Source organism: Taeniopygia guttata, chromosome 4 (assembly GCF_048771995.1).
Source record: "Taeniopygia guttata chromosome 4, bTaeGut7.mat, whole genome shotgun sequence".
Taxonomy (NCBI): Eukaryota; Metazoa; Chordata; class Aves; order Passeriformes; family Estrildidae; genus Taeniopygia; species Taeniopygia guttata.
The window spans coordinates 11,818,608-11,845,634 of record NC_133028.1 but is presented as its reverse complement, the minus strand read 5'-3'; the positions used below and the strand labels follow the sequence as shown (position 1 = coordinate 11,845,634).

General features: G+C 38.9%; 1 protein-coding gene across 1 annotated transcript; it reads left to right on the top strand.

Moving 5' to 3' along the window:
* The first annotated feature begins 314 nt into the window (after positions 1-314).
* On the top strand, positions 315-27,027 carry MAN2B2 (mannosidase alpha class 2B member 2). Its single transcript, XM_012573664.5, has 19 exons — positions 315-606; positions 2,913-3,059; positions 6,827-6,932; positions 9,209-9,381; positions 10,618-10,733; positions 11,674-11,851; positions 12,935-13,133; positions 15,638-15,828; positions 16,618-16,804; positions 17,649-17,782; positions 18,823-19,079; positions 21,001-21,192; positions 22,911-23,163; positions 23,269-23,379; positions 23,494-23,686; positions 24,345-24,497; positions 24,852-24,964; positions 25,786-25,903; positions 26,795-27,027. The coding sequence occupies exons 1-19, from the start codon at positions 475-477 to the stop codon at positions 26,887-26,889; spliced, it is 3,048 nt and encodes a 1,015-aa protein (XP_012429118.5). The 5' UTR covers positions 315-474; the 3' UTR covers positions 26,890-27,027.

Genomic DNA, 27,027 nt, shown 5'->3' with positions numbered 1-27,027 from the left:
GGTCCACCTGTTCCTAGCAGCGATAAAACAAGAGACAAAACCAATTTCAACGGAATCAGAAGGTCAACCACATAAAATTTAACCCTTCTTCAATTCCAAAACTTCAGAGATGCAGACAATAATCCGTAATGAAGTAGAATACCACGAAACAAAATTTCCTCTCATTTCAAAGGAAAACAAGAAATATTTATAGATGTCCAAGATGCAGAACTCAGTGTTACCCAAATTCCAAATACCCAAACTGTGTCCGGAATTCCCGCTCTGGGGCTGCGCTTTCCGGCCCTCACCGCCGCTACGGCGCCCTCACGCACCCGCAGCGCCGCTCGGGGCTAGGGCGGAGTCGCCGCTCGGGCCTCGGAGCCTCCCGCTCCACACGAGACTCCTGCCCCTTCTTTTATTTATTTATTTATTTAATTCCGGGCGGGGAGGCGGTGCCGCGGGACGCGGAAGTGCGGCGGGAGCGCTGTAGCAGCCATGGCTCCCCCGCGCATCCCGCTGCTGCCGCTGCTCCCGCTGCTCGCCCTCCTGCCGCGGGCCGGCGGCGAGCTGCGCGCCTTCGTGGTGGCCCACAGCCACATGGACGTCGGCTGGATTTACACCGTGCAGGTCGGCGGGGGCGCCGCACGGGTGGGGGAGGTTCGCTGCGGCCGGGGCTGTGCCCGCAGGCAGGGCTGTGCCCGCAGGCAGGGCTGAGCCCTCAGGCAGTGCTGTGCCCGCAGGCAGGGCTGTGCCCTCAGGCAGGGCTGCCCGGAGCCGTGTAACGGGGCCGGCCCCGGGCCGCCGCCGCCGCCGCCGGGCTCCCGGGGCGCGCCCGCCTGCGGAGCAAGGCGCAGACCCTTGGCCGGCGCAGCTCCTGCCCCGTGCCCGGCCTGGTGTGCCCGCCATCCCCCGGTGTTTCGGGATCCTCCGTTGGAGGAGGCATGCTCAGCCTAGGAGCCCTGCCCTTGAGCTGTGGGTTTCTGTGTGCCTGCGTTCGGCAGGATGCTCCTGATGGGGTTTTTCTTAGGAAATGCTTAATTCTGTGTGATGGGGCTTTGCTTATGTGGCAGATTTTCATGGTCTTTATGTTTATCTTGTTACAAAGCCAAAACCCCAGGGAAACCTTCTGTCATTTCTTAAGAGAGGAGAGCAAGATCCCAGGATGGCTAGGGTAAGGTTGGAGCCTAGCCTCTGAAGTATAGTAGCAAACTAATTTTTGCTAAATTCATGAAATGCAGAGCAAAATTAGTCAGGTGGGGCCTGATACCTTTTACATTTGTTAGTCAAAGTCCTAATCCTGAGTTCTTCTTTGTTACTATGAATTGTTTTAATTTATGTGTGGAAGATGCTGTGAATACTTCAGTCACTAGAGTGAGATGGCATTAGGCCTAACTAATAAAAAAGACCTAGTGTCTCACCCACTATCTCTGCTGTGCATGTATTTTGTCTCCCCTTTTTAGGAAAGATTAATTAATTTCTCCTCTAATACTTCAAACTCATACTTGGAAATTGCATAAGATAACACAAACCTGAAACTTCAAATCCTTAGTTAAAATTTCACATTGTTTTAAGTATCTAATAATCTGGATTTCAAAAAACTCTTATGAACCAATGGGAAAACAATTGAGGAAGAATTTGTTTACATAAAGCCATTCCTCCTACACTCAAATGTTTTTCTTTTTCTAGTGGCATGAGCATTGTTAAAAAGGTGTGTTTGTGTTTTGGAAAGCAAGGGGCTAGGAAAAGTTAATTTCTGATTTGGATTACCTCATCTCCTTGTTTCAAATGGTAATTTTCATGTAGGAAATTTACCTAAATTGAAAGTCTGCATTCATGTTTTACATAGCATGTCCATTGGTTTTTCAGTTGGGAGAGATCTATGTGTCAACCACTTTAGGATGTACATTTTGTGGTGAGTGTTCTTAAGTACCAGTAGTTTAACTAGATAAGTGTTATATGGTTAGTGTAGAATAACTGTCCAATAACATGCAGATAACTTTGTTACAAGGAAAGACAGACATCTCAGGAAATCCTAAGATGTTGGCTGTTGTCTTTAGACATTCTCAATTTCTTTAAAATTAAGTAAAAGGTGGCAGGCTAGATCTGGTCAACAAAAGTTGTTCTGGTTGAGGTAAGTGTGCAAAAGGTATCTCTTCGTGTGCACAACTTCAGAATTAACATGGTGTTGTTAATTTGATACCATATCATAGAATATGACACTGTGGTAGATTATTTGATGGGTACAGCTGTCATATTTACATTGCAATAAAAGTCCATAGGCCTCATTCTGGAATAGAGGTAGTTCTAGGAGCAAGATAGGGTAGATGCATAAAATCTCACACTTTCTGTGTCAACAGTTGAACTCATTCTAAGATTCTTTTACCAGCTTGGTTTTACTCTCTTTTAAAACATCAAGCAAAATAGAGTTATTTTTCATAATAGTATAATTTACAGTAGATGCATCACTGCACTGTACTGGTAATGCACAGAGCAGCATCATACTCACTCTGAAGAAGCAATTCTGGTAATTCAGGCCATCAAAAGAAGAGCTAGAATGGGAGAATGAAGCATGCATGTGGGGCCTTTAACTATGTTGGTGCAAAATATTGTTGTTTATGGCATCAGTGATTTAAGGTGAGCAAGGAGGAATGGGGAAAGCTGTTCCCAGGGTGTCTGAAAGAAAGCCTATATTGGTGCTGGTCTTGGGAGAAGCTGCACCTTGATCTAGTCAGGTTCCCAGTCAGGAGGATGTTTTCTGAAGCAGAAGGGCCAAAGGCTGTATGTAGGCAGAACTCAATCTTTCTTAGGGTACAAAGGAAGTGTGCAACAAATGTGAGGTTTTTGGTATCTCTCTTTTCAAGCCCAATGAGTGCTTAAAACAGCCCTTTTAATTTAGGTAAAACAGAGTTTATTTGCCTTTTTTTTCCTTTCAGGAAAGTATGCACGCTTATGCAGCAAATGTCTACACTACCGTTATAGAAGAGCTAATGAAAGGAAAACAGCGCAAATTTATTGCGGTGGAGCAGGAATTCTTTCGACTCTGGTGGGATATGGTAGCCACAGATACACAGAAGCAGCAGGTAAATTGCACTAGAGCCATGCTTCCTACTAACAAAGAATTCTCACTCTTTTCAGGGGATAAACAGGGGCAAAGTACTGCACCATTTGCTTTTTACCCAGGTCTAGTGTAAGCTGCCTCTAAATCTAGTGCTTAAAGGACCTTAACTCTAAAGGCAGTTGCAAGAGGTTAAACCCCAGCTATAGATTAGAGCAGTAGGAGGTAGTAACCTTTGCACTGAAGATTTTTTACACTTTACAGTTCCTGTTTCATTGGCAACTTACTTATCTGGGGGCACGCTACTTTTAAGATGTGGGTGAACCTGAAACTGGCCGCACCAATATCCATTAAAACATCTGACAACTATCACTGCTCACAAGAAGGAACTTTTTGTTCTTTCCAGTTAAGTACTGCTCAAAAACCTGCCATGTGTAAGCACACATAGTACAGCAGTGAGTGTACATTTAATGGCAGTGATTGTGGAGTTTTATTTGTCACTTCTTCTTTCCTCTGACATGAAACAAACATGCTGAATCAAAGACTGGACTGATAGGCTAGCAGCTGGTTGTTTATTTTGGATCCTAAAACCAAAGGATGTACAGGTGCAACTTCCCATGGGTACTTAGAACTCCGTGGTCTGTTTTGTTACCAGGTCCGAACAACAGTTCTTTACATTTCAGTTTGTTTAAAGTTCTGAATGTGCAGAAAACACACCTTGTCTGTATTTTTCCACGTAGTTCTTCACTATTCTGAATCTTCTATTATGTTCCAAATTCAAATAACAAGCTGTGCACAGCTGATCTTTGCAGGAGAGACTTTGCTGGGTTTAGGCAGTTAGCAGTTTTTGTGGGGGCCCATGGTTGCCTGTTGTAGGACAATTTTCTTGTAGATTTGTTAAATTAGAAAACAGTACTGTAAGTGGGGACGAAAATAGCATAGGAACTGCTTCGTAGAGGGATAAGAAAGTCCTCCAACTTTCAAAGGCAAGCTGATCTTATTTCAAGTATGTCCTGCTGCTATAACTCAAATGCAAGTCAAGGCCTATGTTTCTAGTATCTATTACTGCTATTGTGTGGAATCCAGAAGAATAATGTGCATCGTGTTTGACCTTGGTAGTGCAAAATTTTGTACCTATGATTCAGGCTTTAGTTTCTTAGCCTAGGTATTTGTAATTGTTGCTTTTATGCATTGTACAGCCGGTTCTCTAGTTATTTTATAATTTCTTCTCTCAAAATTAAAATGTTTAAAACTAAATTTCTCTTAAACCTGTGTGTCTAACTTTAAAACTCTAATTTGCAGATAAATGATCTGTTTTTAACATTAGCAAGTCACAAATATTGGTCCCTGAAATTAGGTCGCTCTGGTTACTGCCCTGCTTTTTCCACTTGAGCTCTAGCATTAATGATTTTCTGTGGTATAGGCACTCTGGTTTTAATTTTTTTGTCATTTAGTGGTTTACTTAGAATACAGGATGTAATTCTAGTTTGTTTTGAAGTGTCTGCTTTGTATTGGAACAATAGCATTAAAAACTAGTAAAAGGTACGGCCTGGGTGTTATAGTTGAGACGGTCACAATACACAGTAACACACTCCATTTTCAGAAGGCTTCAAATTGTTTTTATTATAGTATGCATGCTCATGCTTTTTATACATTCTTACAAAAACTCATAGGTTTACACTTTACTCATTGGTCACCAAAGACAAACAAGGTGCTTATTGGAACAGACATTTGCAGTTTTCTATTATTTATCCTTCTTTCTTTCTTGATTTCCATGTCAACGACCTTGGTAGAAAATTCTTTCAGGGGTAAACATGGATCCTCCTATCAAACTTCTGTCTGGCTCACAGAAGTTGTTGTAAAACCTCTTCCAAACAAGAGAATATGTAAGGGTGATATGTACTGCAGCAGTATTCAGCCAGATGGGAACCTTGTTGTTCTTATCATGTTGTTTACACTGAATTTTCTTGTGTGAACCATTCCTACCTCCTTACTGTGGGTTGATGTCTGGGTGCTTTAACTATGGGAAAAAAAGATGTGTAGCCACTTCTGTCTGGTTTGTAGGTGTGAGTTAATGGTATTATGGGCCCAAGGATCACAGATATGTTCTAACACTATAGCATCCTGCTGCTTATAGTACTACTGCTTCTGTTTCCTTCATTCCGCCTTCCTTTTTCTTCTGATCAGAAAAAGTGCTTGTCTTTACAGATACTGTTTTCTTCTATTTTTTTGGGGAGACAGAAGATTGGACATTACTTAAATTGCTTGAATTATTTTTCTTGTGTTTCCAGCCTCTCAGTGGTACACAAAACTTACATTAAAAAAACAATTCTGTGGCCCCAGGTTTGGATCAGAGGTGTATTTTGGACATCCATCCAAATGGGGGATAATAATTACAGATTCTTTTCATGTAGGTCAGGGCCAGTTCTGTGCTGACACCAGATATCAGTTATCTGGTCTCCCAGCATACTAATCAGTCACCACAGTCAGCTGGAACTAATTTAGGAATGCTGAGCCCTGAAGCATTTTCACAACATTGTGAAGGAGAGAAATGATTATAATCAAAATTGACAATCTGGCATCCTATCTGAGTAGACACTGAAGGTTCCTGGGAAAATAAACATAATAGCTCTAAAAATGGCATCCTACATGACAGATTTAAAAAAAAAATGTTGAGGGTTAGAATACGTATTTGCATAAACTTTAATTATGGGAAGTTTGAGATATCTCTGAATTTGTGAAGTAACTAAAATAAAACCAGAAGACTCCTAACACTTTTAGAAAGGGACATAGACTATTTCTTCCTCCTCCAAACCCCACCCCCCACTTCATCGAGCATTTGCAGAAGGCTGTACTTGTCAGCATACCTGTTGTTTCTAGGAGCCGAAATTAAACTCCCCCTTGCCCCCCAAGAAAAAGCAACCCAACCGCCCCCCACCCGCCACCAAAAAAAAGCCAGCATCAAAACTAGAGCAGGTTGTAATATGTAGACATTTTTTAAACTAGGAAAAAGAGCAGACATTAAGGTTAGCAGTGGGTTATTCAGGCAGGCAGACCTGTGGAATAACTATTTCTTAATAAAGCATTCTGTCAGTCACAAGTTGAGCAACTTTTCTGTACCCCAAAGGCAAGATAGATGCATAGGGTGTAGAGGAGAGATGTTTGTGACCATGGTGGGATGGCATTGTCTGTCTCTCTCCTGAATCCCACAGATCTAGTTTCCAGCTAAAATCCTTGGAGCCTGTATATATTACTGCTTGCCTGGGGCTCCATTGCTGCTTGCAAGGAATTGCATATTGCTCCCTCATCCAGCCACCAAGTGCCTTCCCTAAGCCAAGCTGGATGCAGCAGGAGGATTTTGGGAGAAGCATTACTATCTTCTGTTTTAATCCTCCAGCTCTAGCTGCCTTGAGGCAGGATTACAGGCTGCTGCCAGTGCAGTGTCTGGTGTTCAGACAGTGTAAAAAGGCACAATAACAGCACTGCTGAGAAACACCAGAAGGTCAGTGTCTACCTGGCAGCCTTTGTTCCTGTTACCTGGTTTCAGTGTAAGCTGGATAAATCAGTGCACTGTGCAGCACATTGAAATACTTTTTTTTCTCTGTCATTCTCCTTTAGATAGCCTCAGTACAGACAGCCCTGTATCTCACTTTTATCTCACTTTATGTCCTAGATGCCTTCTTGACAAATGCTGTGTCTAGGTAATGTGCTGTGATATCAAATGAATTTGCAACCTTCCTGGATAAGACTGAAATGATGCTTCTGTTCTGTGTCTTAATTTCAATATCATAGGTCCATCATTTGCTTCAGGAGGGACAACTGGAATTTGTCATTGGAGGGCAAGTGATGCATGATGAAGCTGTGACACTAATTGATGATCAAATTTTACAGTTGACGGGTATGCATATTTCCATTTAACTTTTATTTTTCATTGTAATGACCTTGGAGATTTTGTTTGGTTTTCATTTTTTCCACTCCAAAATTGCTATTAATTTCGAACTTCTGAAGAGCTAATTAAAGCATTTCTTATTTTTTTTTTACTGGCTAGTGTGTTATTTGTATAAAAATCATTGCTAAAAACAAAACCCATTAGTTTTGACATGACAGTTCTGCAGCAGGCACAAAGGTTACCAAAAGCTGGTTTGTCAGGTATAAACTTGTTTGGAGCAGAGGCTTTTTGTGTGTGTGTGTGTTTGAGAGCAAAGTTCCTGGGGAGATAGTTATGGTGAAATTGAGCATATGAAACACTCCTCAAGAAAATACCTGGTAGCAATTCAGAGTGCAGGGAAGTTGTTTAGGCAAGGTCTTCTGGAGAATGGGGCACAGGGAATGTCACTGAGGTCAACTAAAATTAGTTGAAAGACTTCCTTGATGACGAAACTCCCATTTGTAATAATTTTCATTTTCTCTTAGAAAGAGGTGCATATTTCCAAGAGATGCGCTGTTTGCCATTTTAATCTTCTAACATTTGTATGTTACACCTGTCCATCTGGTGGTTTAAAGAGTCGTGTAGTACATGGGTTTGTTTGCATTGGTCAGTGCAAACAGAAAAAGGATAACTGATCCCACCACTGTGCTAGAGATGTCTGCTTTATGCCACGAGGGAGGGGATGTGTTAGCACCAGCTGCCATGGCTGATGGAAACTCTGCCTGTGCTTCTACATGGGACAGTAAAGGACAGAAAACACTTCTGTTATTTTCTGCATCTAACTGCCCAACACCAGTGGCCTTGTTCCTTTCTTGTCAGTGTTTATCAGGAGCACAGGATTAGCAGCTGCTTCTGTACCTACACTCTGGTTAAGAGGAGCAGAGGACATGGACTTTTTTTTGCTCTTATCTTACTCCCATGTTTAAAGATTGCTTTATGGGCTTAGAGCACTGTACCTAGGACTTCTCCAAATACAATACTAAAATGGTTGAAGAGTTCTTTTGTTAAACACAGCTTTTCTATTCATTGTAGTTAGCTGAAAACCCCATTATTTCTAATATAACATTTCGTTCTGTGTAAACATAACCTTTATTTTAAAAAAATAAATTTCAGGTTTGGTAATTTATTAACCAGGAACAAAAGTATTAATGTATTTTAAAATTCTCATTTGTTTGTCTTGAACCCTTTATTCAGTTTGAGTACATAAAAGAAAATTGATTGTGTGGAGTTCTAGTTGAGACAACAAAGCCAGTGCAGATATTTGTGGTCTAGATTTTATGTCTTCTCTTGTCTGTCCAGAATTCCAGTGTTTAGGAGGAGCCTAGAAAACCCTGTTTCAAATATGTCGCTATCAGAATACTGAAACACGTTGTGAATATTTTAGCTAAGGAAGACATCAACCATGGGGAAGATGAAGTGAAGAGAGGCCTTGAAGCCTCACTTATTCAAAAGTGATATTAAAATTTGAAGTAAAGTTATTCCAGGGAAGATATGATTGTATTTTCAGATAGTTCTGAGCATAATTCTGTAACTATGAAATAATGATCTGCAATTTTTTTTTTTATGAGTATCCAAGTGCAATATACCCGAGTTCCAAATAAAACCTACTGTTTTCCTGATAGTTTTACTTTGATTTAAATTATTTTTCTGGGTTCATGCTATTGTCTGGGCTTTCCCAGTTTGGGGGTTTCTTTCTTCAAAACTCATTTCTATATTAGTAACATTAGTTGTAAATAACATCAAGTATCAAGTTCACTATTAACCTTTGGCTTTTTCTTTTCATATGACTGATAATCATATTCATGCTAGTTTTGTTTAGTGGATGGCTTGATTCACTGTCCCTTTGCCATTAATATGAGACTAAAATTTTCTGAGAATGGGTTTTATGTTTTTTAAGCAAACTTAAACTAAACTCCAGGTTGTTGTTTTCATGCAGATTCCAACCTGGCTATTAGCCTTAACCTAGTCTGTAGCTATGTACTTTTTCCGAGACCTGTCTCTAATAATAATTCCTTTTTGTTATAATCTTGTATAATGTTAGTAAGTTACATTCAGCATAACAATATAAACATTGTCAGTATGAAACTATTTGGTGTGAATCATTAAATTCCCAAAACTTTGAATGCTTTGGGAAACAGCAACAAGAAGGTGTCCTTTAAGTGCTTACCTGTATCACAATATACCTATGAAACTTACGAAATCAACTTTTAGAAGTGTTCCTAACTTAAACAAATTTTGCTTTGCAGAAGGTCACGGGTTTTTGTATGAAACTTTTGGCTTCAGGCCTCAGTTTTCTTGGCATGTTGATCCTTTTGGAGCTTCAGCTACAACACCAACTCTTTTTGCTCTGGCTGGTTTCAATGCTCATCTTATTTCTCGTATTGACTATGATCTGAAGGCTGACATGCAGAAAAACAAGGTAAAAATACCCTTAGGAATGAAACCATTGCTGACCTCTACTTACAGTAATCTAAACCATGACATTAAGATAAGAATCTCTGTCATCTGGGTAAGAAAATGTAGGTATTTCTTGTTTAAATGGGACATGCTGATGGCATGTGGTAATGGTGAGCACATATTAAATCTGTTTTATATGGTCAATTAATGTCTTCATGACTTGTGGTCAGTGATAAAATGTAGTCTAGCCTGAAGAAGACAAAAAATGTGGCAAATGGGCAAGTCTAAATGGACACTGAATTAGGTGTTTGAAGCAGAGACATCTAGGAGTTCCAGCTTTCCCTGAGAGAATCTTGCTTTATGTGAGCAATTTTAAAGTGTAACCTTTGGACACAGTGTTGTCAGGCTCAGAACATTTATTTGTGCCTGTAAAATTAATGATACTAGTTCAGTTAAAGTGGCAGCTAGTCATGGTTTTGCTGAATTCAGGTTTTCTTTCCTGTTCTGCCTTCTCTTGCACAGTGTCCCATACACAATAAATACTTTTCATATCACTGTGTTGGACTCTGATCTGTCATGAGTTTTACTCGCTACATTATGTGAAAATAAGGGATTTTCACCACTGTGTTCTGGGCACTGGGCAGTTTTTATGGATCTTGGGTAAAACTCAGGTGTCTCTGAAGAAGACAAGTTGAATTTAGTGAAGACTGGACTTACCACCTTGTGTTTGCAATGATTTGCAGTTCTTCCTTTTTGTTAAAATCTTTTATGACCTTTTGATCTTTGCCTGGCTAGTTGTTTTTTTTTCTGGCCCTCAACAGTCTGAAGGCTTCCAAAACAGTAAAATTCTACTTCAGTAGAATTTAAACAATAACATCAGTTAAACATTGATTCCCACTCCCAGTCAGACTACATTTGGATCTTTTCTAGCTTAGAGGTGTTCAGCTTCCATTGAAACAACTGAGGTATAATAGGTGTGAAAACCCATGCTTATCTCTGGATCTTAGTGTGCTGGCAGTGTGCTGCCTCCTGTCATCCTGCATCCATTCTGATGGAAAGAGGCACTGATGTGGCCTCCTGTATATAGTGTGGGACCTTGCCTGGGGTACCATTGGCATTGGATCTTCAGAAAAACCACTTGCAGGCATTAGAAGTGGTGGAAGGGAAGATGGGAACTCTGAAGTCTTAAGTTGTTAATGATGTACTTCTGTGATTGTCATCAAGGGTAATGGTTTCTTTTTTTGTTGTTGTTTTTCAGAAGCTTCAGTTTGTATGGCAGGGCTCTCCTTCCTTATCTGCAAGACAGGAGATCTTCACCCATGTTATGGATCAGTACAGCTACTGTACTCCATCACATTTGCCTTTTTCAAACAGGTCCAAAGATTTTCCAAATATGCAGAAATGTTGGTCACTTCTGAGAGTTTATATTATTGGGGTTTAAGCATTTTCTTCGACTGTTTTCTTTCAAAAGTATCCTACTGCTTTCTCTTGACCTGTGGTAGGTCAAGGAGATGTCTAGACTCTCTAGATCTGAGTAAGGATTATTAGCTTTCCACCATAATAAATGAAGTTTGCTCACTACCTAACAGTTGAATTCTCAGAAGTGACACTTGGTACTGACAAGCATTAAAAATACCTCTAAATATTTACAGATTTGTTTTCTTACACCAGGAGGCTTTCATCTACTTATAATACAGTGACTTACAATATCAGTCCTTATTACAAAAATAGAATAAAAATGTGAAACAAATTAATTACTCTAAATAGAAAATGTCCAAAGCAGGACTAGGTCTATTTTCTCTGTCTGGAAGATTTGAAAGCTCCAGGAAGCTCAGTAGGGACTTGGCTATTGCTAATTGATTTTCTATGGGAGATTTTCAGCATTATCTTGAGCTGAGATTGTATCTATTGTCCATGTATAAACTAAAGCAACAAAAAATTGCCATTTATTTTGTGAAGAAATTTAAGAACTTTTGAAAAATTTATTTTGCTTACTGGCTAATCCAGTAAAATACTCTTTGAAAATCAAGTCTGCTTGGGGGAACATCCTCATTGTTACAAAACTTGCTGGTTTGTCCTATGGTTTCTTTGTTCTGTGCCAGCAAGCAGCAGGGACTTGAAAAGCTGCACAGTATTGAAAGAAAACTGGAGACTCTTCCCCCTACCTCCACCCCCAAATAAATACTTAAACCTAAATAGTAGCAATGGATATAAACTGAATTTTTTGCCTCTTTTTCCCATTTTATACCTTTTGATATGTTTTTCCCAGCTGAGTAATCCCATTTACAGCTTACTGCTTTCTGCTTCTACTTAGGTCGGGATTTTTTTGGAATGGATTTGCAACTTTCCCAGATCCACCAAAAGATGGTGTTTATCCAAACATGAGTCTCCCTGTTACAGATGCTAACCTCCACCTGTATGCACAAACCATGGTGGCAAACATCAAGGAGAGAGCAGCCTGGTTCCGGACAGGGGAGGTGTTGTGGCCATGGGTAAGTGCCTGGTCAGTGTTTGCTTTACAAGAGGCAGCTACACACCAGAGTGTAAATGGAAGGTTCTTGCTGCAGTAGGTACTGCAGAAATGCTGGTACAAACCACGTGGCATGCAATGTTTTTCTAATAATTGTGGTCCAAATGACTGACTAGTATAATATAAAATTTCCTTGTATAGTCTGCCAGTTGTCTACCAAGTCTTTTACCTCCTTTTTTAACTGCTTAGCTCAACAAAACTCAGTGTTAACAAAATTATAGCATTATAGGAAAGAATGTATACATGGTCTTTCCTAACAGAGGTATAATCATTTTCTTTGTATTTTAGGTAGAACCATAAGCAAACTTATCCCAGCTTGGTCACCCAAACACTTTCTTCAGCAATATGCTGTGTTAATTACGTCCTACACGTACACATAGCACTGATGTGCTCTTGCTGTTTTCGAGTCCTTAGGAAAGAATAACTTTGCCTAAACTGAATGTACAGTCTGGTTTCTAATTTTAATGGATGCTGTAGGTCTCATAATTACAGTATTAAAGGATTATGTGTGTTCTTTGTGGACTATTTCACCACAATATCTGTTGTTACAAAGAAAAAAACTTTTTCTGACTGATGAGTCACTGATTTGTTTTTCTCCTTTGTTTATGACACTTGTTTATATTGAATTTATTATTTTTGTAGAGAATGAGAAGTCGAATATAACACTCTGTAGCTGTGCTATAGTGAAAATTGTGCTGGAATGGGGAGAAATTTTTAATAGTACAAATAAATCCCTAACATCTAGATGCAAACCCACAGTTTTGCAGTAATGTAAGAAAACTCATGGATTTCTGTGCTTGTGATAATGGTATGTAAAGAAGTAGAGAGTGGCTCTAAAACTCTATGCTTTTTCATTATATTTTCATGATTACAGACAATCTGTGCAGGTAACCCTGCCCAGTCTTGATAGTTTTGTAAGTAATATCAGTTATATGGGCAGTCAAAATCAAAAGAAATACCCATGGAACATAAACTAGAGTTTAAAATTATCCTCCTTAATTATGTGACCCAAAGTGATTTGGCTGTTCTGCATTTGGAATTTCAGGGCTGTGACAAGCAGTTCTTTAATGCATCTGTTCAGTACTCTAACATGGACCTGTTGATGGATTACATTAACAAGCATTCTGCTGAGTTTGGAGTGACTGTCCAGTACTCCACTGTCAGTGAATACTTCCAAGCAGTTTATAGCAGGAATCTTACATGGGAAATTCGGGACTCTCAAGACTTTCTTCCATATTCAACAGGTAATTAAGTTCACAGCCACCTAGTGTCAGCCTCAAATGGGCAGATGTAAAATTTTTATAAGTGAAAATGAGCAATAAAGAAGAAAAATGCCTTCTGATAAATTTGTTCACTCTATGAGGTGTCATCAACAGATGAGTTGATCCCAACTTAGTTGTGTAAAAAAAATATGAGTGTGGCCAAATAGATCAATGTCCCATTTTTACTGTTTAAAAGAACTGGATTATACATAGCTTAGACCAGAGGGGGAAGATGTGATGTGGAGTGATCTGTGAATGTCTGGAGAAGCTACAGGTAGCCAAGGGACCGAGACAATCTGAAAGCTCTTGGGGTAGTTCTGTGTTACTACAGTGGGATGGGGGTTCTCACAGTGAAACAGCTGATGTTGAGGATTTGGTGTCCACACTCTAAGTAATTGCAGGAAATATATAATCTGGTCATATAGACTTGAATACTCATGAATGCTTGTTGCATCCATCAGGAATCCAGTTAGTGAGCTCCAAATCCAATCTTTTCTATAAAGCAAAGCATACTAGGTAAGGATCACCTGATCCAAACAAAATACTAATTTGGATGAACCCCTAAAGTCTTCTGTATGAGAAAGTCTTGCCTTTTCATTAAAGAAAACACTTTGAAATTCTGGGGTGGGAAAGAATTCTCTTACAATTGAAGTCTAAACAAGTAAAAATATGGTCAGTATTTCTGAAATTTTGTAATACAGTGTTACAGAAGTTCTTTGCTGCTCCTTGTTGCTTACTTGCATCTTACATGCTGCACTGACTTAGCTTTTCAAGCAGAGCTGAAAAGTACTAGAAAAAGACAAAAAAAATCATGCCATACCCAGCATCCCTTTAATTCTTTTCCCTAATAAATTTACCCTTTTAGACCTCATATCAAAGTAGGCCGAGAGAAGACACAGCCAATTTCTCAATTTCTAAACTCATTAATTTATTTTATTGCCTGGTTTATTATTAAAATACCATTGATTTCATTAAAAAACCTCTCTGTGTAACTGTAGCTACCACTGCTTCATCACACTTTTTGGTCGTGTACGTATATTTCAGGCTGTTCTGTAATGTGTCTGTTAACTTTTCAATTAATAAAAATAACCATTGCTTCCTGTGAATCATAGCATAGACTGATCCCTGACTCCTTCATCTCCCTCCAGGGATCATACTTAACAACTTACTGATAAAAGCATTGCCAGTTCTAACCACTAATATCCTTTTACATCTGGGCTCTTTCCTTTATCTTTTGGCATAATTTACCTGCAGGCTTCAATTGCTATTGGCTTGCATAATAGCAGCACCTTCAGTATTCCAAGTGGGTGCCCACACAGAGATGTAGTTTTTTCCCCAAATGACTTTCTGTGCCTTGTAATTGCAGTATAGATTTTAGTGCACTTTCACCCACATGCTGTTTTACTTCTTGATGATTAATCCTCTCTTATTCTTGCTATGCCCATTTTTTGTGAGTCAGTTATTCGGCTCAGTGTCATTTATGATATATGGAAACTCAAGTTTTAAGTCCCAGATAAGCATTTCCTTCTACCCTGCATTCATTGTACTGTGTTGATATGTATGTGGGGTTCTTCTGTTTGTAACATTTAAAGCTAAAATTGAATTGATTCTGCTGAAACTTCTAGCACCTTTCAGTCCAAAAATAATGTATCCTGGAGGTTTTTGAGCAAAATATCCTATTTTCTAATTGTTGCCTTTGATCTTGGGCTGATAGCAGATTATTACTTTTGCATGTATGCTCTTTGGAAAACACTTTCTGCAACTTCTTTTTGGAAAACCCATTTCTCACTAATGTATTTTAAAAGAAATTGCCCCCAAACAAACAAAAACAAAACAAAACAAAAAAACCAAAACAACAAACACACACTGCCACCCCTAAGGAGAGTTTTGGAGGTTTTAAAAACAAATTGTTTTCCTAGTTCATTCTGTGGGCTACTGAAACACGAACACAAACAGAATGTTGAAATACTTTCTAGTAACCACTTGAGGGCATCTTTTGATGTAGTTTGAGGTGCTGCAGTAGTTTGAAGTCATCACATCACTATTTCTACTCCAGTTTGAAGAAATTAAATTCAAACTAAACCCCTTTGACTGAAAGGTTGAAATTTAGTGTGTGTGTATCAAGCAATTACCAAAGATTATAATGTATTTTACTAACAACTAATTATAACATATGGTTCAGTGAAACTTTGAAAATTCTTTTGTGCAGATCCACAAGGAAGAAATTTCCATAAACACAGGTTAACTTGGTTGGTACTGGCTTTGTATCAGACTTACCTGTTACTAGGCTTGTAGGAGAGATGATAGTTTTTCAAAATGCATGTTCCTGGCTGAGTTTCTTTGTAGGCTTTATGACCTTTCTACTTGATGGCTGCTGTATAAATCCCCAGTAAGATTCATGTAAAAAGCTGAACAGTAGTAGTAGTAGAAGAAGAATAAATGAAGTGGTATTTTGATGTGTATTGGATCTGTTCCACTCTAAACAGAGCCATTCCAAGCATGGACTGGGTTTTATACTTCTCGGAGCACATTAAAAGGAATTGCAAGGAGAGCAAGTTCGCTGCTTTATGCTGGAGAGTCCTTTTTCACACAATATGTCCAGAAACACCCAGAAGGTTCTATTTGCAAATGTAAAGCCTTAAAGCAACTTCAGAGTCTTAGATGGGCAGTTTCAGAGGTAAAGATTGATTTAATTTCTACTTTGATAGAAATCTTAATTGATTTATTTTCTACTTTGATTTAAAATCTTTATTTATTTATTTTCTACTTTGAATGAAAATGTTTATTTTCCAAATGAAGTTTGCATGAGCATTTCACCTGGAGTGTGTCAAAATTGCTTTTATATTTTAGGAAATAACTTCCCCCTTTTCCAAGTCATAAGTAAAAATAAAGCAATTTTTCAAAAAATTGCCTTGAAACATGACTTCAGCCCCTTAACAATGCATCATGGTTACTGGCAAATGTTTTCTTCAACTGGTGAGAGTATGTGGTTTCAAACTTTGCATACAAAATTCCTTTTCTTAGTGTTAGTTTTGTTATTTACAAAACTGTTCTTAAAAGTAAATAAAAACCAAAGAAAAATTGAACTAATTGAAAACTACTGATAATCTCTACTTCTGCTAGTTAGAACAGGAAGGACAGATTTGTTTCTTCAAAGTTCAGCAGCTAAGTGATTAATCGTGTATCATTAACCATTTGCAGTCCTCAGTGCTTTTGCTGTTAATAATTGTTTTGTCTGCTAAGGAAATGACCAGATCTAAGTACAAAGTGAAAAACCTGTCTTGTTACAGTATATTTGCTGCATTCTTGGCTTTGGTAACTTGTTTGGTTTTTCCCTCTAAATATAGCTGTCATCCCTTATTGTTTTAAGTTGTGTGTCAGAAGTTTAGTTGACTATTATGTTAATACAAATGCAAACCTGAAATTGTCATCCTTTTGCACTTTTCAAATTACTTTTCAATACAAGGTCCAGCACCACGATGGTATAACAGGCACAGAGTCTCCCAAGGTGAGGGACATGTACATGAATAACTTGATGTATGGAATATTCAACGTAAAGAAGCTAATGGCTTCCATAATCTTTGATATCAACAATGCAAAGAAGAATGGAGAGCTCTATTCTTCTGTTTACACTAAAGGCTCCGAAAAACCAGGTACTTTTGCACAGCTTTTCCAATTTTCTAGCTACCTTATGAAAGCTATCATGTTTTCCTCCAGTACAACATATTATGTACATCTAAGTTCTGTAAACCATAGCTAGAAAATCGTGTTTGCCTTATAAGAGTCAGGATTTCTCAGTGTGTTAGACAGAACTCTACCTCAGTGCATATGTTAGATCTGGCTCTCAGATTCAGACTTCAAATATAAAACAAGGGGAGGAAGAGGTGCAGATCAGAGCAGTCACTAAAGTAGCTTTACTCTGCAACAAGAGTATTACATGATAAGGAGCACAGTCAGTCAAGAAATGTTCTTGCTACAATGTACTGCCAGCTTGTGTAAAAAATGTAAAAGTATTTTTAAGAAGTCTGTTCTAAAGACTTTACACTTCCTTTTATCTTGACTTTGGAAACTTTTTAAACTGTCAGATGTAAGCAGTGCCGTGGGCTGTGCAACAGACCGATTTGGATTTTTACAGGGCTGTTTTTAAATTAGGCTTCTCATTTGATCTTCTGTATAACTCTGATAAAGTTAATATTACATAACAAGGAGTTGTAAGCAGCTTATCTTCACATGATGCATTTACATTAAACTCAGGTGTTATTTTCTGAATACATAGTCTTTTTTGATTGGGCAGAGAATAGAAGAATAAAGCAGAAGAGGTTTTAATGAAGGACCATAAAATGCTTTCCTTTTTTCAATCATGAAGTTTTACTGCAGGGTTTTGTGTTAAAATTTTGTAAGATAGCTGTACCTAGGCAGATTTCTTAAATACATTTTAATACCACATTTTAAAAATACATAATGTAGTGACTGCAAGTTTTGTTTGCTTGCACGAAGGTGCTACAGACGTTGACCTGTATGTCGTTGTCTATAACCCACTGGCATGGAACATCACTACCTTTGTCACAGTTTCTGTCAGCAGTGAGGCAATGAGTGTATATGATGAACTAGGATATTCTGTGCCAGCACAGGTACTTCAACTTTGTTTCTCTTTGTTACTTTTTTCCTCACTTGTCAGTTTTCTTTAACTAGATCTACCTCCTGTTGAAGTGGGATTTTCCCACTTGTCCTTCAACTGTTGTTTTTACTTGCCTGTTGTCTCAACAGAGAGACTTTTTTTACTCTCCAAAAGGACTTGCTACTCTTGTAGTGTGTTTGGTTTGTCCTTTGCATGTCTGCTGTCTGTGACCTGGTGCTTCTTACCTTATTTTTCTTTCTGTAAAAAACGCTGTTTCAAATAAATCCTTTTATGTTGAAGCACTGCCTTACAATCGACAGCCCTATTTGTACAACTGACAGAGTGACTTGGAGAGGGAGAAGAAGAGAATTAAGAAATGCAGGTCTTAGAAACCGGTGTCAGTCAGCTGCCATTTGATGGTTCATCCTGTCATAGCCAAGCTCCAGGACACAGCCAGCTGTTCCATGGGAGGGAAGAAAGTGGCCTCAAGTGAGAGCTAGCACTGGCCCTTCTCAGGAGCATCTGCTGTACAGAATGCATCATCATCAGTGGCTTGATAAATCTCCAGGAATGCTTCCTGCACATAAGGCCTGAAGAGGCCTGACACAATTCCAGATGCTCCCCTCTGTCCCTGAGATGGCAGATAGCTCAGCAAATTCTGCCAGCTGCACGGTTTCTGTGACCTGTGGCTTACAACTGTGACCATGCATGAAGGTACATTGTAGTCAGGTGGTGAGGCACAGCAGCTATCCCTTGTTCCTGTACATGGGATGGCATAAGAGCATACTGCCTTTATCTGGAAACCATCAGTCTCTTTGGGATGGCACATGGTCTTGCTTCACTAGAAAGTCTCAGCTTAATCCAAGTTCACCAGGCTCCCAATTAAAAGCAGCATGGATCTACATTATAATTTAGAATTATAAGAATGGCATGTTTAAAATCTTATTATAGTAGAAGCTAGTTTTTATAATTTAGGGCTTACAACACATGAAGGTAATTGCCTTGCTAATTAATTTTTGGTAATGAAGCATTTTTGTGTATGCTAATGTACAGGTTCAAAGCTCTGTGGAATCCCCATCTACCTATGATCTGTATATTCTAGTTGCAATAAGTGGTCTGAGCTACAGAAAATACAGTATTAAACCCTTGGATGGTAAGCAGTCTGCCTTTATTGGGAGCTCAATCAAGTACCAGCGGAGGGACTTGACTCGTGCAGGGCAGCAAAGGCAGCAGTTGTTTCCTGTGGTTAACAGCTGCTACCAGATCGTGTTTGATCAAAACACAAACCTGATGCACAGCATTACAGACAGGTGAGATTGCCTGCTTGTTTCAATAATGTTTCAGATTTTTTAAAACACTTCATAAAAATAAGTCCAAAAATTTGTATTATGTGTCTTAATTCCAAGACTCAACAAAATGTTCTTTATGGTCTTTAAAATTCTTTTTTATCCCCACTTCACATGCGTTATTTACAGGACACTTCAACACTAGCAGAGGCATGATTCCATACTAATTCTGTGTTGCCCTGTTCAACTTTGCAGTTGGTCTGAGATGACATATCACAGTAATAACCAGTATATCAGCAGAGTTTCAGTGTACTTTAGAACAAAAGAGGGTTATGAATGTGCATTTTTATTTAAAATTACTAAGAAGCACATACACTGCAGCTGCACAATGAGCCTTAAGTGATAAAGTAAGAGCTTACTTATACTAAGTAGCGTTTTGCAAGTCCTATATCACTCTTTCTGTGGTAGAAAGCTACAAAACAGTTTGAAAGGAAACTTTTAACTAAGGAATTTCCATTTAATCAGGTAGGAAAAAATGGAAGAATTATCAAGATTTAGGTGAAATTTGAAGTTTTCAGGTGGCCTTTCTCAGCTGATGGAAATTGGCACAATTTCTTCAGCTTCAGTGCAGTTGTGCTGCATTTTGCCTGCTCAGGTTCAGATTGTCACCTATTATATACTGATGGAATATTTGACCCCTTTGCCACTGGCATGGTGATGGCTAGATCTCTTTCACCTTGGCAGTTTTATTCATAATTCTGCCTCCTAGAGCTAGAACTTGTTGTCCAATATTTTTAAAATCAGCTTTAGAAGTATAGCAGGACCTTAACTAAGAGCCCTGGAGTAAGTATTTTCTCAGAGTGCCTCCAGATCATAACTGCCTCCAGATCTATGAGAAATATAGTGTGGAAGAAGGAAAATCTAAATTCAGATTCCAGGTTTCTCCATCGTTTTCTGGCAGGCAGCAAGAGCTGGAATTCAGCATGTAGGGGACATGAGACATTCACTTTCTTCACAAGCTCAAAATACTTGAGTTTCAGAAAGTTTGCAGTGGGATAATGGGAAAGAATGAGGCTTCACAGGTCAGAATGGGAGGAAAGGTTGAAAAAATTGGGATCTTCAATTGAGGAGCCTTTTACATTCAACTGCAACAGTTAGAACTTCTAGATCCTGCCCCTGCACTAAAAGTGCCTCATAAGAGAAGTAGTAGAAAACACTTGGATAGTGTTACAAATCATGGGTAGCTGTATTAACACGAGATAAAATGTTTAGCAGTATAAATTTATATGCTAGATGAAGTGATTTTTCCTGTTTTCACAGCAAGTTGCCAAAGGCAGAGCAGGTAGCAGAGAGCAGCATCTTAAATTGCCTTCATATGACTTTCTAAAAATGGTGATAATAAGTTATGAATAGCTAAACTGTAAGCTTCAGTGGAGAGAGGAGGAAATACAGTAGGCAGTGAGTGATTGTAAATGTTTCTATCCTGTTGATTGTTCTATCCTGTATTGTTACCACTGTTAGACATGGAAACTTGCATCATGCTGATTTTACCAAGCTACAAAGTTCAATGAACCTAATTATTCATTGGAGCAATGCAGTGTACCTCATTCTTGTGAAATGGGTAGTTTTAATCCTGTAGCAGCTCTGGCATGAAAACAGTGAGGCAATATAGATGATGTTTAATCTTAAGATGTTTCTCTTCTACAAAAATAGAAAATTAGAGAGAAATTACATTTGCTTACAAACTGATGTATATCTTAATGGGAAGCACTTTAATTCTTTGCTGTCCTCATTTACTCAGTCTCACAAAATCAATTAATTGTGAAGAACCAGTTTTTTGTCCTTACATTTCTAGCCTCATTCCTGTTGCTGTTCAGCTTTGCATTTATCATGTACAAAATGTGTTTGTAAGTTATATAATTTTTACTCTTCTGTGGATTCTCAGGGAGACTAACCAGACTGTCCAGTTCACCCAGGAGTTCCTTGAGTACCACATAAATGGAGATACAAAGAAAGGACCTGTTTCAGATAACTACTTATTTGCTCCAAACTCTTCAGCTGTTCCAGTATCAAAAGCAGTGGGATTGGAAGTGATGTCTGGAAACTTGATGACAGAGATCCGGCAGTATTTCTACAGGTACAGCACCATTACAGCTTCACTGGAATGTTTGAATATGTATTAGGTTACTTCTGTACAGTTGCTCCTAAATAGTGAGCTCTTGTGTACTTGTACTGTTTAGGATTTAGACAAAAGAACTGTCTTACATTTGCTGAATGTACTGCTGAGGAAGCACCTCTTGTAAATCACAGAATCATAGAATTGTTGGTGTTAGAAGGACTGTAAAGAGCCAGTTCCAAACCCCCTGCAGGGACACCTTCCACTAGACCAGGTTGCTCAAAGTCCCATCCAACCTTCAGGGCCAGAGCCAGAGCCCCCAGGGATGGAGCATCCACAGTTTCTCTGCAACAGTGTCTTGCTACCCTCAGAGCAAGGAATTTCTTCCTAACATCTATCTAAACCTGCTCTTTTTAAGTTTAAAGGCATTTCCCCTGTTCTATCACTGCATGCCCTTGTCAAAAGTACCTCTCCAGCTCTCTTGTAGGTCCCCTTCAGATACTGGAAGGCTGCCCCAAGGTCTCTCCAGAGCCTTCTCTTCTCCAGGCTGAACAGTCTTAAACTGTCATCATAGCAGAGATGCTCCAGCCCTCTGGTCATCTTTGTAGCGCTCCTCTGAGCTCATTCCAGCAGGTCCTTGTGTGTCCCACGTTGAGGCCCCAGAGCTGGATGCAGTTCTGTGGCTGGGGTCGCATGAAGGGGAAGCAGAGGGGCAGAAAGCCCCCCTTGACCTGCTGGCTGTACTGCTTTGGAGGCAGCCCAGGACAAGTTGGGGTTACTGGGCTGTGAGCACACATTTTCCACCTCATGTTGAGTTTCTTATTAACCAACACCTCCAATTCCTTCTCCTTGGGGCTGCTCTGCAGCCCGGCTCTGCCCAGCCTGTGTTTGTGCTTGGGATTGCCCTGACACAGGTGCAGGACCTTGCATTAGTCGTGCTGAACTTCATGAGGTTCACATGGGCCAACTTCCAGAGCACATATTGCTGCAGGAGGGAGGGAGGGATGTGGAGATAGTTTAGGGTGATCCTCTGGAGTACATTTTTTACTGCAACTTCTGTTGAGAAACTGGTTCTGTACAACTCAATTAATATTGCAGCTAATCTCTTACATGGATGGAAGTCGGACGTAATGATACATTTTCATAACTGTGAATATCTTGAACACAAATTAGAGAAAGGAGAAAATAATGCTTTATAAGGTCACTCTGACCCCTGATTAACTTATTCTCTGTGGTAAAATTATATCAGTCTATAAACTCTTCACCTCCTTTTAAATCTGGTTGTTTGGTTGAAGTCTTTTGCTTTACATGGCATTGCTCAAGGATTGTATTTGAAAAGGACCTTTGGAAAGTACTGTGGAATTCTTGCACCAAAGTTGATGTCATGCAGATTGAAAAAATGCATGTATTCTGTACAATGGAAATATGTTGCTTAGGGAGTCATAATAATTTTCAAATTTGTAGTTAATTTTGAGAAAAACAGAGCCTTTGTCATCAAATGAGGAATAATCCTGACATTTGTAATGTGAAGGAAAATTACAGGATTTCACTTATTCTGGTTGGATATCTGTATATTTGAAAGTTAAATTGAAATTAAAAATAATTGTACATTAAATAAATAGAAAATGTTCAAGAAAGTTGTCTATGTAGGATGACATCATGAGTGCCTTGCAAGTTTTATCATAACCAGTCAACTGCTCCACCTTACAAACTCTGCATCCTTCCTCTCATTTTTATAGCAATGTTACTTCTCAGGACTATATATATGCAGTGTACACCAGGCTATATTCAGTACCAGAAGGCTACGATGGGAAGCTGCTTTGCCATAGGATAGAGCAAGAATACAGTGTTGGGCCACTGGAATTAAATCGTGAAGCTATTCTAAGAACAAGCACGAATTTGAACACCAGACAACTTCTCTACACTGACAACAATGGGTATCAGATGCAGAAAAGACCATTTGAGGCGTATGTGAATAACACAGTGGCTCGGGTAGGCACAAATGTGGAATCCAAAGTCAGTTGTGTCTTATCTTTGTTCTCTGTTGCTGTTTCCTGTGTTAATATTATCTCTGCATGGTTTGCTGTGTGTTTTCAGAACTATTACCCTATGGTCCAGACTGCCTACATTGAAGATGATACCACGAGGCTGATGCTGCTTGCAGAAAGAGCTCATGGTGTATCAAGTCAAGGGAATGGACAAATTGAGGTAAAGTATAAATTTTTATTTATTTTTCTATGTGGGCATAATTTCATGGCTGCTGATAATGTAAGTAAAGCCTGATGGCTGATTCCTGTTGTGACATTTACTTTCCCAACACAGGTGATGCTGCACAGGAGACTATGGAACAACCTTGAGTATGACCTGAACAACAATCTCACTTTGAATGACTCTTCAGTGGTTCGCCCTGTCATTTGGCTTATTTTAGGAACCAAGGCTGCCACCAATACTTTGTATCGGACAAGTGGACTGGCATTAGAGCATAGGCCAGTAGTAATGTTTGGAGCATTATCAGGTAATCATTCAGTTTCCTATGCTACCTTTAGCATATGAATGGCTTGTTTATGTTGCTTTGATTTATGCTGTTGAGTTTTTAAATGCAGACTTCAAGCCTCCTTTGAGGCACAGTTAGTATATAGTGAATTAGGAGACAGATTTAGAGCCTGCTAATTACTTTGCATTAATTTCAAACATGGATATTATCCAAGTATATGAAATGTTTCTCTTGTTATACAATTATCTCTACTTGCAGAGGAAAATGAATTTTAAAGCATCTAATGAGGACAAAATGTTCACACAGGGAATTAGTAGGTAGGTAGTGCACCATATATCAGCTTCCTGGATGCTGAGTCCTTAATGACCATTTTTGGACTATTTTTTTAAAAATATTTGTTCACATTACCAACTAAAACTGAAGCCTGGTAGTGAAATAGCAACTTCAAACTGAAGTGAAATTTGTTTTATGAAAAGCTCTGATACACTTTTCTAGCAGCTAAAATCATGCTGCTTTCTGCCTAGTATCTTGGAAGGCCTTGGAGAAGACAGCATATAATTTACTTTGCCTCTGCCTTGGTAGGATAAGCAACAAAGCCTTTTACACTTCCACAGTGCCCTAGCCAGGCTTGTGTGTGTGATGGATGTTTAATGTTTGTTTCTTTTTATTTTCCATGGAGGAGATAAACCAAAGCTACCCAGACAACTTCAGCAGAATTCAGTCCATGATTTGCCTGTAACTGTGCCACCTAATCTTCATCTCCAGACTCTGAGCATTCCAGGGTGGAGGTACAGCTCTAATCATGCAGAGCAGGTCCGCAGCATCCGCATGGGTAGGTGCCTTCCAAAAGGTGGCTGAATCTTACACTTAAATAAGTTGGTTTTCTTTTTTTCTCTCTTCTGTGGCTAGTATTTTTATTTATTCAAAGTGTTAATTTCCTCATCCAAGGAAGTTAATTGTGCTGTATTATTTTTCTGCTCGAGTAGTAAAATATGTCTCCTGTTTGTCATGCCTGTTAGTGATATTCCTTTCAACGTGGGAGCCGGGTATTTCCTGATATTAGTCCTCTTGCTGACTTTAAAAAATAAGAACTAAGTTTAAATTATGAGAGTTGAAAGTTTAAAAAAAAATTTAAAGATTTTAATTTTAAAGTAAGAAAATCTATGCATTTTGATTTCTTTTGAAGGTGAACAGAAGCAAGGTGATGCAGATTTCAGTCGTGTCCTGCTAAGAATTAGACACTTGTATGAAGTTGGAGAGGATCCTGTGCTGTCTCAGCCTGTGATGGTAGATCTAAAGGTAAATCTAACCCTTCAAGACAGAACGCCAAGTAAGATGCTGTTATTCCAGAGAGAAATGGTTCTGGAATGCCACATCCCATGTGCTATAAAGTACACAAAGATGGATACAAATGTATTACTAGAACTTTAGCTCAGAGGGAAGTGACCCTTTTTCTTCTTACTTGGCTTTGCAACTTCACACATTGGCACAGCATGAAGATCTAAATACAGTTCTGCTGAGCTGTTGGTAGTGTAACACTTCCTGCAGTACCTCTTCTTTGCAGTGCAGAGAGTAGGATTTGGTTTCGTTGCTTCTGTAGTTATTGAAAACTGTACCTATAATTAATGAATCTTGGACAGGGTTAAAGGAAAACTTTTTTGCAATTATTTTTCTACAATTTATTTCTGTGAGTTGTTCAAACTTTGTCACCTCCCTCATGTACTCACTTTTTTCACTTTCATGTTTATTTGATCTTTCCTATGGAAATAGATTACTTTATATTCCATGGCAGCAGTTTATTATTTTGATTGTCATGACAGAAACATGGGCAACAATGTGTAGGATTCTTTGTTTTAGTAAAAAGTTTCAGCCCTTTTAATAGACTCTGTAGTGCAATGCAGAGGAAGCTTTCAGCACCTCAGCTTCTTAGCTTGAAGCCTGGTGAATCTGTATTTGCCCTTGTGCTGCATGACCTTGCAGATTTTTAAAGTCTCTGCTCCAATTAACAGGCCAATGCTAGAGTTGAAAAATCTATCTGGTCTTACTCTGTACTAGGCTGGTGAGTTGATACTATTGTCTATGAACCCTCATTTGATCCCGGGTGTTCTCTTTACTCACAGTCTTTGCTAAAGGGATTGGGCTCGGTGATGGCAGTGGAAGAGCGATCCCTCACAGGCACCTGGGATGTGAACACTTTGGAGCGGTGGAAATGGAAGACTGCACAATATCCAGGCAAAAGTAGGTGGAATAAGGTGGCTGGTGTCCACATTGTTGTTGACAGTTAAAACTTGATGATCAGTCTACTTAAAAATATTTTTAAAAATTGCAAGATTAGAAATGCATTGTTGTTCTGGATGACAGACCTGGTACCTGTCACAGCCTGCAGGTAGGAACATTTAGCCAAGATTCCCTGCAAGTACCAGACTTTTGTATTTATCTGATAGCTTGTTTTGCCTAGAAATGTTAAAAAGCTTGGAATCTTTCTGGAGTTTTTTTTGTCCAGATAGAAGTGTCTACTTTATGAATTCACACTTGTGACACAGATTGATTTTGTCAGATGCTGATGAGTTGTGTTTATGTAAGTTTAAGCCTGTGCTGCAGAAAAACACACAGCTGCAGTTAAAAATCTCTGCTGTAATCAGCTTAAAGGACTCTATGGATATGATTCAAGTTAGGGCTGACACTCATATTCAATGCTGTGGGTGACCTCATTTTATTTTTCATTCCCATTAGTTGCTTGGACAATGTCCTTACTGTCACTTACATACATATTGTGCCTTGTAAAGAGCTTGCAGAGGTTTTGGAATGGGCTAGGTGAGAGTTTAGGGCTCTATTTGACCTGCAGCTTGGAGCTTGCTTGCTCTTTATTCATGATGAAGAGCAGATGCATGGAGAGTCATTGTACATTTTCTGTGTGAGTCAGTGTATGAAAAGAAGTGAAATTATTGTATATTTTAATATTATGAGTGGGTACATCTTAGGTTCTATACTACTTTGAGTTTTAGGGAGGAGAATCTGCTCAAACTCCAGCTTTTAGGGAAGGGATGAGTTAAAACTGATGTGATAGAATAACATGTCCATTTGAGTAAAGCTGCTTTAATAAATTACCAATGCTTTTGTGTTTTACAGGATTCTTCAACAGCACAGAGACCTCAGAAGACTTTATAGTAACTGTTCATCCAAAGGAAATAAGGACTTTCTTTGTATACTTTCAGGTTCAGTAATGTTTGATGATGTATTTCAGGTGAATAGGTAACATCTTTGAAATTTTGTTTCAAGATACAAGTGATGATCTTGAAAAACATCCTACTGCTGTTAATGAAAGAAAAATTAATTTTGGAATAAACTTTGAGTTTAATTGA

Bases quoted from the DNA above. Each gene is read 5' to 3' on its own strand.
- MAN2B2 (XM_012573664.5), top strand. From the start codon at position 475: ATGGCTCCCCCGCGCATCCCGCTGCTGCCGCTGCTCCCGCTGCTCGCC. The intron at 6,933-9,208 runs GTATGCATATTT...TTTGCTTTGCAG, and splicing joins TCAAATTTTACAGTTGACGG to AAGGTCACGGGTTTTTGTAT. The intron at 11,852-12,934 runs GTAAGTGCCTGG...TTGGAATTTCAG, and splicing joins GGGAGGTGTTGTGGCCATGG to GGCTGTGACAAGCAGTTCTT.